Source organism: Cyprinus carpio, chromosome B9 (assembly GCF_018340385.1).
Source record: "Cyprinus carpio isolate SPL01 chromosome B9, ASM1834038v1, whole genome shotgun sequence".
NCBI classification, from domain to species: Eukaryota; Metazoa; Chordata; class Actinopteri; order Cypriniformes; family Cyprinidae; genus Cyprinus; species Cyprinus carpio.
In genome coordinates, this window is record NC_056605.1 from 21192994 (window position 1) to 21206049 (window position 13056).

At 35.2% G+C, this 13056-nt stretch overlaps 1 protein-coding gene across 1 annotated transcript; it reads right to left on the reverse strand.

Annotated features, from left to right (window-relative positions):
- Positions 1 to 2958: 2958 nt before the first annotated feature.
- Positions 2959 to 4872, reverse strand: LOC109089043 (ladderlectin-like). The gene is made up of 6 exons (XM_019103166.2): positions 4839 to 4872; positions 4644 to 4711; positions 4244 to 4338; positions 3899 to 4024; positions 3643 to 3751; positions 2959 to 3509 (listed from the first exon to the last, which is right to left on the reverse strand). The coding sequence occupies exons 2-6, from the start codon at positions 4702 to 4704 to the stop codon at positions 3442 to 3444; spliced, it is 459 nt and encodes a 152-aa protein (XP_018958711.1). The 5' UTR covers positions 4705 to 4711; positions 4839 to 4872; the 3' UTR covers positions 2959 to 3441.
- Between the last annotated feature and the right edge of the window lie 8184 nt (positions 4873 to 13056).

A 13056-nucleotide genomic window follows, 5' to 3' on the forward strand; every position in this document is an offset into this window, starting at 1 on the left:
ATCCTAAATTCTACGTGATATTAGTTATTTTCTATTTAAGGCGGATAGAGTGGATACTATAAGCACACATTTTCTATGATGACCCGGAGTTACCCATGCTCAGTGCAAGTCTTGTTTTGCTCTTGCAAACATTTCTTAGCGTTCACCCTTGTTTCTTGTGGTTGTGATCTTGGACACAAGGTTTCCCTGGTTTTTGATTGTTTGCTGTCTGCCCTGATTCTCCTCCGCCTTGCCTCTGCTATTGTGTTTTACTGGTGTATTCTTGGATAGCTGTAATTATTATCAGAATTATAAGGCCTGGTTCTCCAGTGCGGTCAGAGAAGTCACCTGAGGATAATTTTGGTGTCGGCAGACAGCTGGTTTAACTTAAGTCAGGTGCGTAGGGAAATTTCTAGCATATGCGTGTGGCAAAGTTGGTGACATAGCAAGTCTTTGTCCTGAGAATAAGAGATCTCATCAAGGCTTGTATTGTGTGTAGAAAGGATGGTCACATTGCAAGGTGTTTGGAAAAAAAAAGAAAAGATCAGGAAGTTGTTTGTTATACACGTGGAAGGATGGGACATAGAGCAAAACCGTATCTCTTTTCACATAAAGAAAGATAGGCTATCCTGATTTGCTTAAGAAAATAGGCAGATTACATACCCAGTTGGCACCACTGAAAGGCGAAAAGAAAGAAGTCATTCACACCTGGCCAGACACATCATTGCATGCAGGGGCGTAGCCATCATTTCAGATGTGAGGGGGACAGAAATGTATATATATGTATAATATATATATATATATATATATATATATATATATATATATATATATATATATATATATATATATATATAAAAAAACATTGTATAACATTTCTGTAATCTATATGCCAGTCAACAGTTTGTGAACAGTAAGATTTTTTTATGTTTTTTAAAGAAGTCTCTTCTGCTCTGCAAGCCTGCATTTATTTGATCCAAAGTACAGCAAAAGTAGTAATGTTGTGAAATATTATTACTATTTAAAATAACTGCTTAAATAAATAAATTCTTTCTATTTGAATACATTTTAAAATGTAATTGAATCTTGTGATCAAAGCTGAATTTTCAGCATCATTACTCCAGTCTTCAGTGTCACATTCTTCAGAAATCATTCTAATATGCTGATTTGCTGCTCAGGAAACCTTTTTAAATTATTATTATTATTATTGAGTACAGTTGAGTAAATTTTTTTTCTTCAGGATTCTTTGATGAAGGATCCAAAGATCAGCGTTTATGTGAAATAAAAAGCTTTTGTAGCATTATACCATTCAAAAGCTTAGAGTCAGTATAATTTTTTTTTTCCGGAAAAGAAATTATAGAAATTAATACTTTTATTTAGCAAGGATGCTTTAAATTGATAAAAGTGATGATAAAGACATTTATAATGTTATAAAAGATTTCTATTTCAGATAAATGCTTTTCTTCTGAACATTCTATTCATCAAAGAAACGTGAAAAAATTCTACTCAGCTGTTTTCAACATCGTCATAATAGTAAATATTATTTTGAGAAAACAAATCAGAATATCAAACACTTGTTTTATCACATAATAAGGCAGAATAGTTTCTATACTGTAATAAATGCTATATTAATTAGCATATAGCCTACTTTATTTATTACCTGGAGATGACTTGAAAAACACAAATAAACCATATAATGTCGCAGTCGTATGTTTGCTTCATGTTTACAAACGTTTCTGTTTTTCTGTGAAAACAAAAAAGCAATATAGCTGGATGCTTTAGTTCATATTAGTGATTTCCTGGTTTAACTTTCTGCGCGAGAGCGTCCTCCGGCTTCGAGGATGAATGAAACACACACTGCATGAGTGTTTAGCGCTCCGCGGTGTTCATCTCACCTTATTCTGGGTACGAATAAAACATCAAATCATGTGCAGACCATCCTGACTCTTTGAGTTTAAATCTACAGTTATTCACACCAGCTCTTGAAAACCTCTATGCGAACACACTTGCCCGAAAAAAGTGCGGGGACGAATTTACGTGATATTAAAAGTGTGTGTGTTTTTAATACAAACATTTTATGACATTACTGATGTTTTGTGGTACACTTCTGCAACTTCAGTGTTTTGAATGGGAGAAGATATGTAGTTTGGGGGTCTATAGACCTTATGTAGCCCTGTTCCTTTTCAGCACTACACTTATTGTCTTCTGGTTTGTATGTCCACAGCGTGGAGGTAATGTCGTACAAATGTATTAATTAACCGCTTGTTTTAAAATCTTACAGATATCCGCTTCAAACAATGCACATGATAACTTTTGTAAACTCTACAATACTTCACCAGCTAAATACTTTTTAACAGCAATGCAATAGAAATTAACAGAGCTACCATGTGGAAGTTTAAAGATAAAATGCCACATAAGGTTGTTTCTTTGCCACATAAAGTTCATAGACCTCATGAAAGATTCACCATCTTACAGATGTACTCTCTGAAATGATAAATATGTTTCACAGACAAGTGCTTTCAGCCATATATTTATAAGGGGCATGAGCCTTAGTGAAATATTAGTCTACTGATAAATAAACTTTACAATCATTTTTTCTAACAATATTTCAACTGTCATGGCTTGTGTTTTCTTTCAGCTGTTTAGAATTTTTTTGCGATTCAGTTTGATTCATTCAGACAGTTCACTCTGAATCATTTGCAGAGGTGGATATTTGCCTAAAATCCATTGTAAGACACAAAACTTACAAATGTCTTCTTGCATTTTTAAATGAGGATGCAGCTGTGTGCACCGTGTAGCTTGCACACCCCCACCCCGATTATAACATCATTTAATGCCATTCCAATCCACCTTTTTCCCTGCAAGCCTACTGTGTTTTATATTAAAAGGCACTTCCGGTTTGAGGAAGTTCTATTAAAAACGGAAACAAACAGCAATATGAAAAAAGGCAACATATACTGTGCATTTTTGCTCTCCAGATTTATTTCATGATGTATGCCATGAATATTTTACTGTAATGCTCCAGGTTTGTTTTCACATGCTTTTAAATGTTATTGTGTCCCCTTTTCACTTCTTAACCCTATCAGTCATGTTTATCTAAATGTTTCTAAAGCAGGTTAATACAAAATTTGTTCCCCCATAATTTGCTCAAAGGATAATGGGGCTCAGGATAAAGGTGGATAGCCAACCTTACTATGAAATATACTTATTTTTGTACATGAATTTAACTCTACAACACACAGAATTTGCTTTAAATGTGCTTTTATTAATTTATTTTTATTTATTTGATTGTAAGATTGTTTCAGAGAAGGTACTGAGAAGAGATTAAAGTTTAGAAGAAATTTAAATTAAGCTTAATTTCAGAATAACTGAAATAAAAAATTTTTTTTTGTAAAGATAAGATCAGAAAATGTAAATGTAGTACAATCAAAGTTACTGTGGAGCAGGTGACTGCATATGATCTCACAGGTCTTTAGCACAAACATAGCCCATTGAAGTCGAATAGGATGCATCGTTCCAGCACTGGTTAGCTGTAGGGTGGAAAAAGTAAATAAGTTTTTCTGATCATTACAGTGGTGATAGAATCAAAATAAAACAGAATGTTCAACTAAAGGCACTTGTCATTTCATGTAAAAAAAAAAAAAAAACGGAATGCAATCTTACAGGTCCAGTTAATCTCCACAAAGTTCTCGGAATCACCGCCATTAGGTTCATTAGAGCACCAGTTAGTGTAGTCATATGGAGTTCCATCACTCCACACCCACTGTCCATCCTAAAGAGTGAAGAGAGTGATTATAAAGAGTGCACTGCTGTATTCTGAATCCAGTAAGCAGCAAAGTCAACCCATCTTCATGTTTAAAGTAGAAATTTCAGTCTAGACAAACAAATAAGTCTTATTAGGCCACACAGTTTAACTTACTTGTATAGCATCATGAGCACCAATCCAAGAGCGCATGGAAGAAGAAGGCAACAGACTCAGCAGAAAATCGTTTTCCATTTTATTGTGCACAGATGCGAGATTTGAGTCAAGATTTTGGCAGTTTCTCTAAATAGACAGATTTTTTTTTATTGTCAGTACAAAATATATTTTTAGTATGAAGCACAAAGTGACTTTTTTAAACAAAAGTTTTAGTCACTCGTGAACAATGTCTGGTCTGATTGTTAATTTGCTCATGATTAGTTTTCTGTATTATTTATTTGCAGAAAAGAAAGTTTTACTTAAAGAAAATAATACAATAAAAATCACCTACAAATAGCACATTACCTCTGCTGTGATCATGTTAACCGTCTGAGGGAAGAACTTGTAGCATCGGACTCCAAAATTTGTCCATCCATAAGCGCATTTTTCTGCCAAATTAACTGCATCCAGTACATAAACATTAGGGCTCTTGAAATATCTAAAACCCCTTTTTAAATATTGTTATTTTATATAGATTATTTAATGATTGTTTTATTATGTGCTGCAAATGTGTGTATTTTAGACACACTTTAGTAGATCCCTTTATTTATCATGCAAATATTAGTTAAAATAATATATTTCCTGCTATCCCTCTCCATAAAGCTACAAACAAACAACAGTTAAGATTTGATTGAACAAGGTGTTAAAATGGAATACCAAGTTTTTTAAAAAAAAAAAAATCTTATAATAAATATCTCTTGGCTACCATCTGCATTCCCAGTGGAGAACACAATGAAAAGAAGAATCAGACTTCTCAGGATTGCCATGATGAACCTGGAAATAAATAAGTAGGAAAATTAAATGTCCGTACTTTGTGGATTCTCAATGTATTTTAAAGACAAAGCAAAAAGATACTTTAAGTAGAAAGGTTATTCAGTAGATCTCTGTGCTAAAAACTCACCTTGTTTTTCAGATTGTTGCCTCCAGAATCTCAGAGGAAGGTTTTGTGAAGTTCCAGAAAGTTCCCTGCTTATATACTCTAATTGATGTCAAGTGTATAAGTCACAAGGATGACACAGGGTGTGACTGTTTGATCTGTCAATTTAATAAAATCGAATACAGGAGAATGGGGTAAGATAAGCTTGTATGAAATATATATATATATTAGGTTAACTAAATATTTATTTTTCACTTTTTTTGCATAGTAATAAGTTGAATAGTCATAAGGGATGATTACCCATGAAAATCTTAAATTGTGTAAACTATGAAGTCCCAGGTGAAAAAAAAGTGCACTTCTATAATGTACATTTAGGTCCATAAATATCTGGACACAGGCACAATTTTTATTATTTTAGCTGCTGACCAAAACATATTCAAGTTACAGTTATATAATGGTTAAGGTGCACACTCTGAGCTTTAATTTGAGGTTATTCTCATTAAAACTGGAGGAAAGGTTAGCGAATTACAGCTCTTTATTATGTTCCTTATATGTACCTCCCCCTTTTTCAAGGGACCATACGTAAAATTGGACAATTGTCTCAAAACCTGTTTCATGGACAGGCATGGGCTATTCCTTCATTATTTTTCACATCAGTTAAGCAGGTTAAAGGTCTGGAGTTGATTCTAAGTGTGCCGTTTGCATTTGGAAGTTGTTGCTGTGAACCCACATCATGCGGTCAAAGGATCTCTCCATACAAGTGAAACAGACAAATGTTAGGCTTCAAAAACAAAACAAATCCTTTAGAGAGATATCAGGAACATTAGGAGTGGCCAAATCAACAGTTTGGTACATTCTGAGAAAAAAGAACGCTCTAGTGAGCTCAGCAGCATAAAAAAGCCTGGACGTCCACAGAGGACAACACTGGTGGATGATCGGAGAATCCTCTCCATGGTAAAGAAAAACCCTTTCACAACATCCAGCCAAGAGAAGAACACTCTCCAGAAGGTAGTGTGTTAGTGTCAAAGTCTACAATCAAGAGAAGACTTCACGAGAGCAAATACGATCACCACAAGGTGCAAACAAGGCCAGATTAGACAAATTCTAATTTTTGCCAAAAAATATCTAAAAGAGCCAGACCACTTCTGGAAGAGCCAAAACATACAGCAAAAGCAACCCAGGAGTTTTTGAAGGTACACTCTTAAAAAGATTGTTCTTTAAAGGTTCTTTACATGTAGAACCAGTTCTATTTAGAACCATAGCATCCTGAAGAACCCCTTTAATGCTGAAATTGTTCTTTCTGTCAGAGTTTATGGTTCTTTATTCTCGCCCTTTAGTTTTTCAAATCTGTAACTGTCAAAGCACTTCATTACTTAGTTTCTGGAGTTCAGTGATCCAACTACACACTGTCTACACACTCTCAACAGGTAAATTATTTCATTCTTAAATTTAAACACAAAATTTACTTTAAAATTGTATCTGGTTTTCAAACAAACATGTTCTTTTCTCTTCTTTTTTGAGTGTGAGCAGCTCTGGCTGAGGATAACCCTCTTCTCCACTAAGTAAGTAACAGAGACATTGAATTTATCATCCATATTGTTAGATTTTTTTTTTTAAATAATTACTTATTTATTATTAACAGAGGCTACACTCTAAAAAAAATATGGCTCATTAGGCTTACTGATTTTCTGGAGTTCAGCTATCCAACTACACAGACTGTCAACAGACTCTCAGCAGGTAAATGATTTCTTTCTTAAAATGTCTATAACTTTTAACTTTCAAATTGTAACTGGTTTCTTACAAATCATGTCTTCTTCTCTTTTCAGTTTAAGAGAACATGTAAGTGTGACCAGCCCTGTTCAGTTAAGGATACTTCTCTCCTCTTCACCACTAAGTAACAAAAATATTTAATTTATGGTCCTTTTTTGTTTGTTTTTGTTTTTACAAAAACAAATAGAAGGAGAAACATTGTAACTCTGAACTCAATTGTGTATTTCAGATGCTGTCACATTCTACAACCTCATCATCTGCAGAGAGAAACTGCCACTCAATCACACCAAAATACACATAATGATGGACAGGCATCATAGAGGGTTATGAAATTATGGTATTTTACTGGAACTTGGTTTTCATTTCACTATTTCCAGTTTCTATCTTGTTTTACTTAAATGTATTTATTTATGTTCAATGTCAATTGTCATTTATTAATGTATTCTGCTAATAACTGTTGTTAGAGCACTGTCAGTTTTGGTACAAATTCACATGTCATTAAAAAATAAAAGTACCTAAATGACACGTTGTTGTTGTTGTTGTTGTTGTTTTTATGTAAAACCCTAACAGACACTGCAGGATATTGTACATTACTACAACAATACTAATAAATAATATATACAGATAATATTAATAAAGATATAAATATGTTAATATATCATTAAAAAGGTTATTTACTATACCATTAAGGTCCAATATAGCATTTTCAATGCATGGTTCTTTATGGAACCCTATAAAAAGGGTTCTATTTAGCACTAAAAAGGGTTCTGCTATTGTTACAAGCCGAAGAACCCTTTTCTGGTACTGTTTAGAACCATTTTTCTTAAGAGTATACAAAAGTGGAACATTCTGCAATGGCCAAGTCAATCTCCTGATCTCAGTCGCATGACTGAGCATGGATTTCACTTGCTGAAGACAAAACTATAGGCAGAAAGACCCACAAACAAACAACAACTGAAGTCAGCTGCAGTAAAGGCCTGGCAAAGCATCACAAAGAGTTCCAGACTTAAGGCAGTTTTTGCCTGCAAACGATTGTCAACAAAATATTAAAAATGAACATTTTATTTATGATAACATTTATTGATCACAGCACTGTATCACAGTATGCATTGGCAGTAGCAAGTTCCCGTATTTGCTTGCAGCAGCAGCAATAATTTACAACTACAGCAATAACCAACAGCAGAAGCAGCATAGCAGATCTATTCCGCCAAGACCAAATACATTAACATGCTAAAATCTTTTGTGAGTCGTCATGATTGAACTGTACTTAAAGTGCTCTATTTTCACACACTAATTTTGCACTTGTGGCCAGGTATGGTTACCCATACTCGGAATTTGTGTTCTGCATTTGACCCATCCAAGTCGTGGTATTGGGGATGGAAGAGAGCGCTGGTTATTCACTCTCCCCACAACAATTCCTGCTGGACCTGAGACTCGACCCGTGACCTTCAGGTTACAAGTTACGACTCCCTGAGCATTAGGCCACAACTGGCCTGTGCTTTTTTGGGACACCATGAATATGAACTAAAGTGTGCTTTTAACATCTTTCATACTTTAGTGGGTTCAAGAATACTACAAGTGGTAACTAAATAAAAATTTTTAAATACAGAGATAGTATGCTAAAAGCACATTTTAGTTCATATTCATGGTGTCCCAAAACTGCACAGTTGAGTACACTTAGATGTTCTTAAGATTATCTTAAGTAGTACTAAATGGATTTTTTCCCTTGGTAGCTTAAATGAGTTCAGTAAGTCCATTAAGAAAAATGACCTTTAGAGCAATATCATCAAAGCCCACCAAGACATAGTATGCACAATTCTGCTACATAATTCTTGTTAGGATGACAAACTGAGACAGACTGCTGGGTTCATTGCTGGCAGTTGTGTATTCACCCTGGCACCTTTTTGTTTTTGGGTGAGTAAAATGTTCATCAAATATAATGTATAACTGTGTGTCAGATCAGTTCCATTGCTATAGATGTGTCTGGCAAGGTGTGAATGGCTTCTTTCTTATCTTCTCTGCACAGTGCTGGCTGGGTATTTAAACTGCATATTTTCTTAAGCAAATCATAAGTCCATCTTTATTTTATATGAAAAGTGGAACAGTTTTGCCCTGTGTCCCATCCATGAGAAAAACAACTTCCTGATCTTTCCTTCTTTTCTTCAAACAATGCCTTGCAATATGGCCATCCTTTCCACATGCATGGCAGACAAAACCTTGATGGGTCTCGTTCTCTGGACAGAGCTTTGCAATATCACCAGCTTTGCCACACACATAGCAAAGCTCAACAACTATCTGAAGTTTTTTTAATCACATCCTGTATCATCCTCGCGACTTATACATCAAGTAAAGTATAAAAGCAGGGCTCCTTCTGGAACTTCATAAAATCTTTCTCTGAGGTTTTGAAGGCAACAATCTGAAAACCGAGTTGAGTTTTTGGCAAAGAGACCTACTGAATGACCTGTCTATATAAAGTATCTTTGTGCTACAGTATCTACTGTGTCCTGTCATACAGTAGTGCTCTCTTTTCACCTTCTTTACTCATTAGGTAGGACAGTGGATGTGGAGTGATGGAACTGCATATGACTGTACCAACTAGTGCTCCGGAAAGCCCAATGGCAGTGGTTCCTGGGAACTGTGTGGAAATCAGCTTGACCTGCATGAATAAAGTCTGTTTTTTTAATACTTTCAATAATTATTTACAATCATGTAAATACATATCATACAGTAAACATCAAATGACTCATTTGTCATTAATGGCTTAAAGGGATAGTTCACCCAAAAATTACCCCCAGGGCATCCAAGATGTAGGTGACCTTGTTTCTTCAGTAGAACACAACTTTTCATTTTTGGGTGAACTATCACTTTAAGTTGAACATTCTATTTTATTTGATTTTAACAACACTAAAATTCTTAGAATAACCTATTTCATTTTTCCACCCTACAGCTTACTGTTCCTGGAAAGATGCAACCTATTTGTTCTAAATAGGCTATATGTTTGTGCTACAGACCTTTATGTTTGTTTGTGTTTCCCCCTCCATAGAGGACCCTATTTGTTCTATTGTACATTCAATAAAGTGATGACTCATTTAGCTTTAGACAGTATGTTGCCAAGAATGAACACATTCAACATAAAAAAAAAAAAAGGGTTTCAGTTGAAGGTAACTAAATTACAAAAAACAATGGATTTTTATATTGTCTATATGTATGTCAAACATGTACAAGAAAGTAATGCAGTTTTTGCAAAGCCATCAACTGTTGTTATTTTGACAGTCACTGTGCAATGATTGACTATATGTTCCTATTGGATAGAAATATAGTGCTAATGTTTTGTCCGAATGACTCGATTTGGAATTGGGTTTGCTGTGTTTTGATAGAGTTAGTATATGTAGAAAAAGGTATTCAGCGTTTTGAAATGTAGAGTTTGTATTTATTTAACAAAATGTGGTTTTGGCCAGAAAATTACCTATTTGGCTAATTGTGTGATGTAGGTGTGTTGCTATGTTAAGAGTTTAGAAAAAATACTTTAAGTATTGGAAAACGCTTGTTAGCAATTGAAAAATTTATTTCATAATCAGATGAGGGGTCTGCAAAAACGCCGGTTCCCCAATGACAGGAAGATGAAAAACTGTCCCACTTGTTTATTTTAATGTTACATTCAGTTTAATTAATTATTTGTTTTTCATCAACTAATGAACCCCCTGCAGTTATCTTGTGAACCTCTATTTCCTTCCACTTTTGAAAAATGAAACCAAAATGTCCCGGAAATGGCTGCTGCCATCTTGCGCTGATGACATCATTTGCAACCAGAGTTTATGCTGTAGTGATTGTGAGGTGAAGGTGTGATATCAGGGTCCCACCCAATACTCCTGCACACTCAAGAGCAAGCATACAATCACGATACCATTCACCATTTTTTTAATAGCATCAAATAACTAACCAAACTTATTAAAAAACAAACTGTTGAACATACATCAGTATGATAAGAACTACCTAAATTTACAGAAACCATCTTTTGAAAAAAAAAAAATGAAAGTGTAATTACATATTTTTGGTTCGGCTCATGACCCATTTGTTCACATGCAGACGGTGTGGGTTGTAACCATACTGCAGTCAGCCAGCAGGGACCGATAAAATATTATGGCTTTACTTTTCCGGATGTTTGCAGAACACTTGGTCTACAGTCATGGCCAAAAGTTTTGGCAGTGACATAAATTTTGTTTTTAGCAAAGTTTGCTGCTTACACTGTTGTGGTGTTCATTCACATTGCTTCTAGATTATTGTGTAGAGTGATCAGATGCATTTTAAATAATTGCTAAAAGCTTCATTGGCCAAAAAATGAACTTTTCACAAAAAAAAAAAAAAAAAAAATCCTGGCACAAAATGACCAGCTAACATTAATTGACTAATCATATCAGCAGCACGTGTGAATGAGAACTAGTCAGGTGAAATCACTATCATACTAATTAGATTGTAAGAGCAGACTGATTGCTATAAAAGGAGGGAAGAAGCGCTTGTTAGCAATGGTTACCTCCAAAGAAACATGTTCAGCCATCATCGCTTTGCATCAAAGTGGGCTCTCATAATTCTGCCCAAAAACACTGCCATGAAGAATGGTATCAAAACGTCCTGCAAGAGCGACTTCTTCCAACAATCCATGAGCAATTTGGTGATGATCCGTGCATTTTCCAGCATGGAGCACCATGTCACAAAGCAAGAGTGATGAAGTGGTTCGAAGATCATCACATTGAAATTTTGGATCTGTGGCCAGGCAACTCCCTGTCTCTCAGTCCCATAGAGAACCTGTGGTCAGTCCTCAAAAGGCGAATGGACAAGCTAATATCCAGCATGCCAGAGTGAATTTCATAGGTTATGAAGAACAAGTGTTTATTTTAAATATTGTAAATATTGTAAACTTTAAATATTGATTTTTTATTTTATTTTTTTTTTGCCAATAAAAGCCTTTAAAACTTATGATATGCTTATCATTGTTTTTCAGTATACCACAGAGAAAAATAATCTACAAATAATGAAGCAGACAAAATTTATGTCACTGCCAAACCTTTTGGCCATGACTGTAGATCAGCAGCATGAAGCCTGCAGCCTTTAGCCAAAAAAGTGTAACAGTTAACACTAACGCTGCTTTGGCGGTACATTGGGAAGGAGACCAAAGGCCTTGGATGACTGACTGTCGCACAACTCTGATTGAAATTCAGTGACATCAAGACTATAATGTGATTGGTTATCAAGGCACATGTGATCCAAGTTGACAAATGCCGGGACACATTACCCGTGTATTTGCCGGAATCGCAGTGTCAAAGGGGCTTTACACTTTCTCCAATGGTAAGTACTACAGACCCTCGTATCTCCCAATAAAAAGACCATCTTTGGTCCAAACCTGTTACTAGAGGAACATTTCTGTATGGAGTTTATCTCCAACCCTAATTAAACACACCTGTACCAGCTAATCAAGGTTTTCAGACTCACTAGAAACAAAGAATATAGAAGCCCAAGAAGCGAAACTCTGATGCTTTTTTGGTAACAGGTGATGCTTCAGTAGCGCATCCGCCATTTTGGAGTGAAAAGTCCAACTGGACAACAGCACAGACACACAGAATAACAACGAGAGAGAAGTCAAAGTGGACTAAAAGAACACAACGGTGGGCAATCCACTGCAAAAACTATAAGTGTTACAGTAAAAATCTTGTCTTTCATCTTTTTCTCAAAGACAGCCCTGCTGAAAAAAACAATAGAAACCATTACAGAATTTGTAATGGTTTTAATGGTTCTAATGGGAATTCCAATGGTTTTAATGGACACTGTAATGGTCTCTGTTGGTCTCTATTGGTAATTTGCTTTCTTCTATTGGTGGCATGTATTGTCTATTGGATACCATTAAGGACCAACAGAACACCTTTGGAAACTTCTGGTGGTATCTACTGGACACCAGTAGAAACCATTATGACTCCAATAAATTAAGTGGTTTCTTTGGAAAACTGTAATGGTCCTAGTGGGTAGGCTAGACTGCTGAAAAAAAAAAAATAAAAAAAAAAATAAATGAACACACAAACAATAGAAACCATTACAGAATTTGTAATGGTTTTAATGGTTCTAATGGGAATTCTGTTGGTTTTAATGGACATTGTAATGGTCCCTATAGGTCTCTATTTATAATTTGCTTTCTTTTATTGGTGGCATGTATTGTCTATTGGATACCGTTAAGGACCAATAGAACACCTTTGGAAACTTATGCTGGTACCCACCCAGCACCAGACGTCATTCGGACATCGTTTTTTTTTTTTTTTTTTTTTTTTGCTAAATCTCGGCCCGTCATGGCCTTCTTTTAGATCAAAAATTGACGTTGAAAGTTGGTCTTTGCTTGTTTCGTCGGATTTGGTCCAAATTTTGCCCTAAACTCAGCAATGGTCTTTGTTTTGTCTGTCTGATTTGGTTCAAATATAGCCCCAAAATC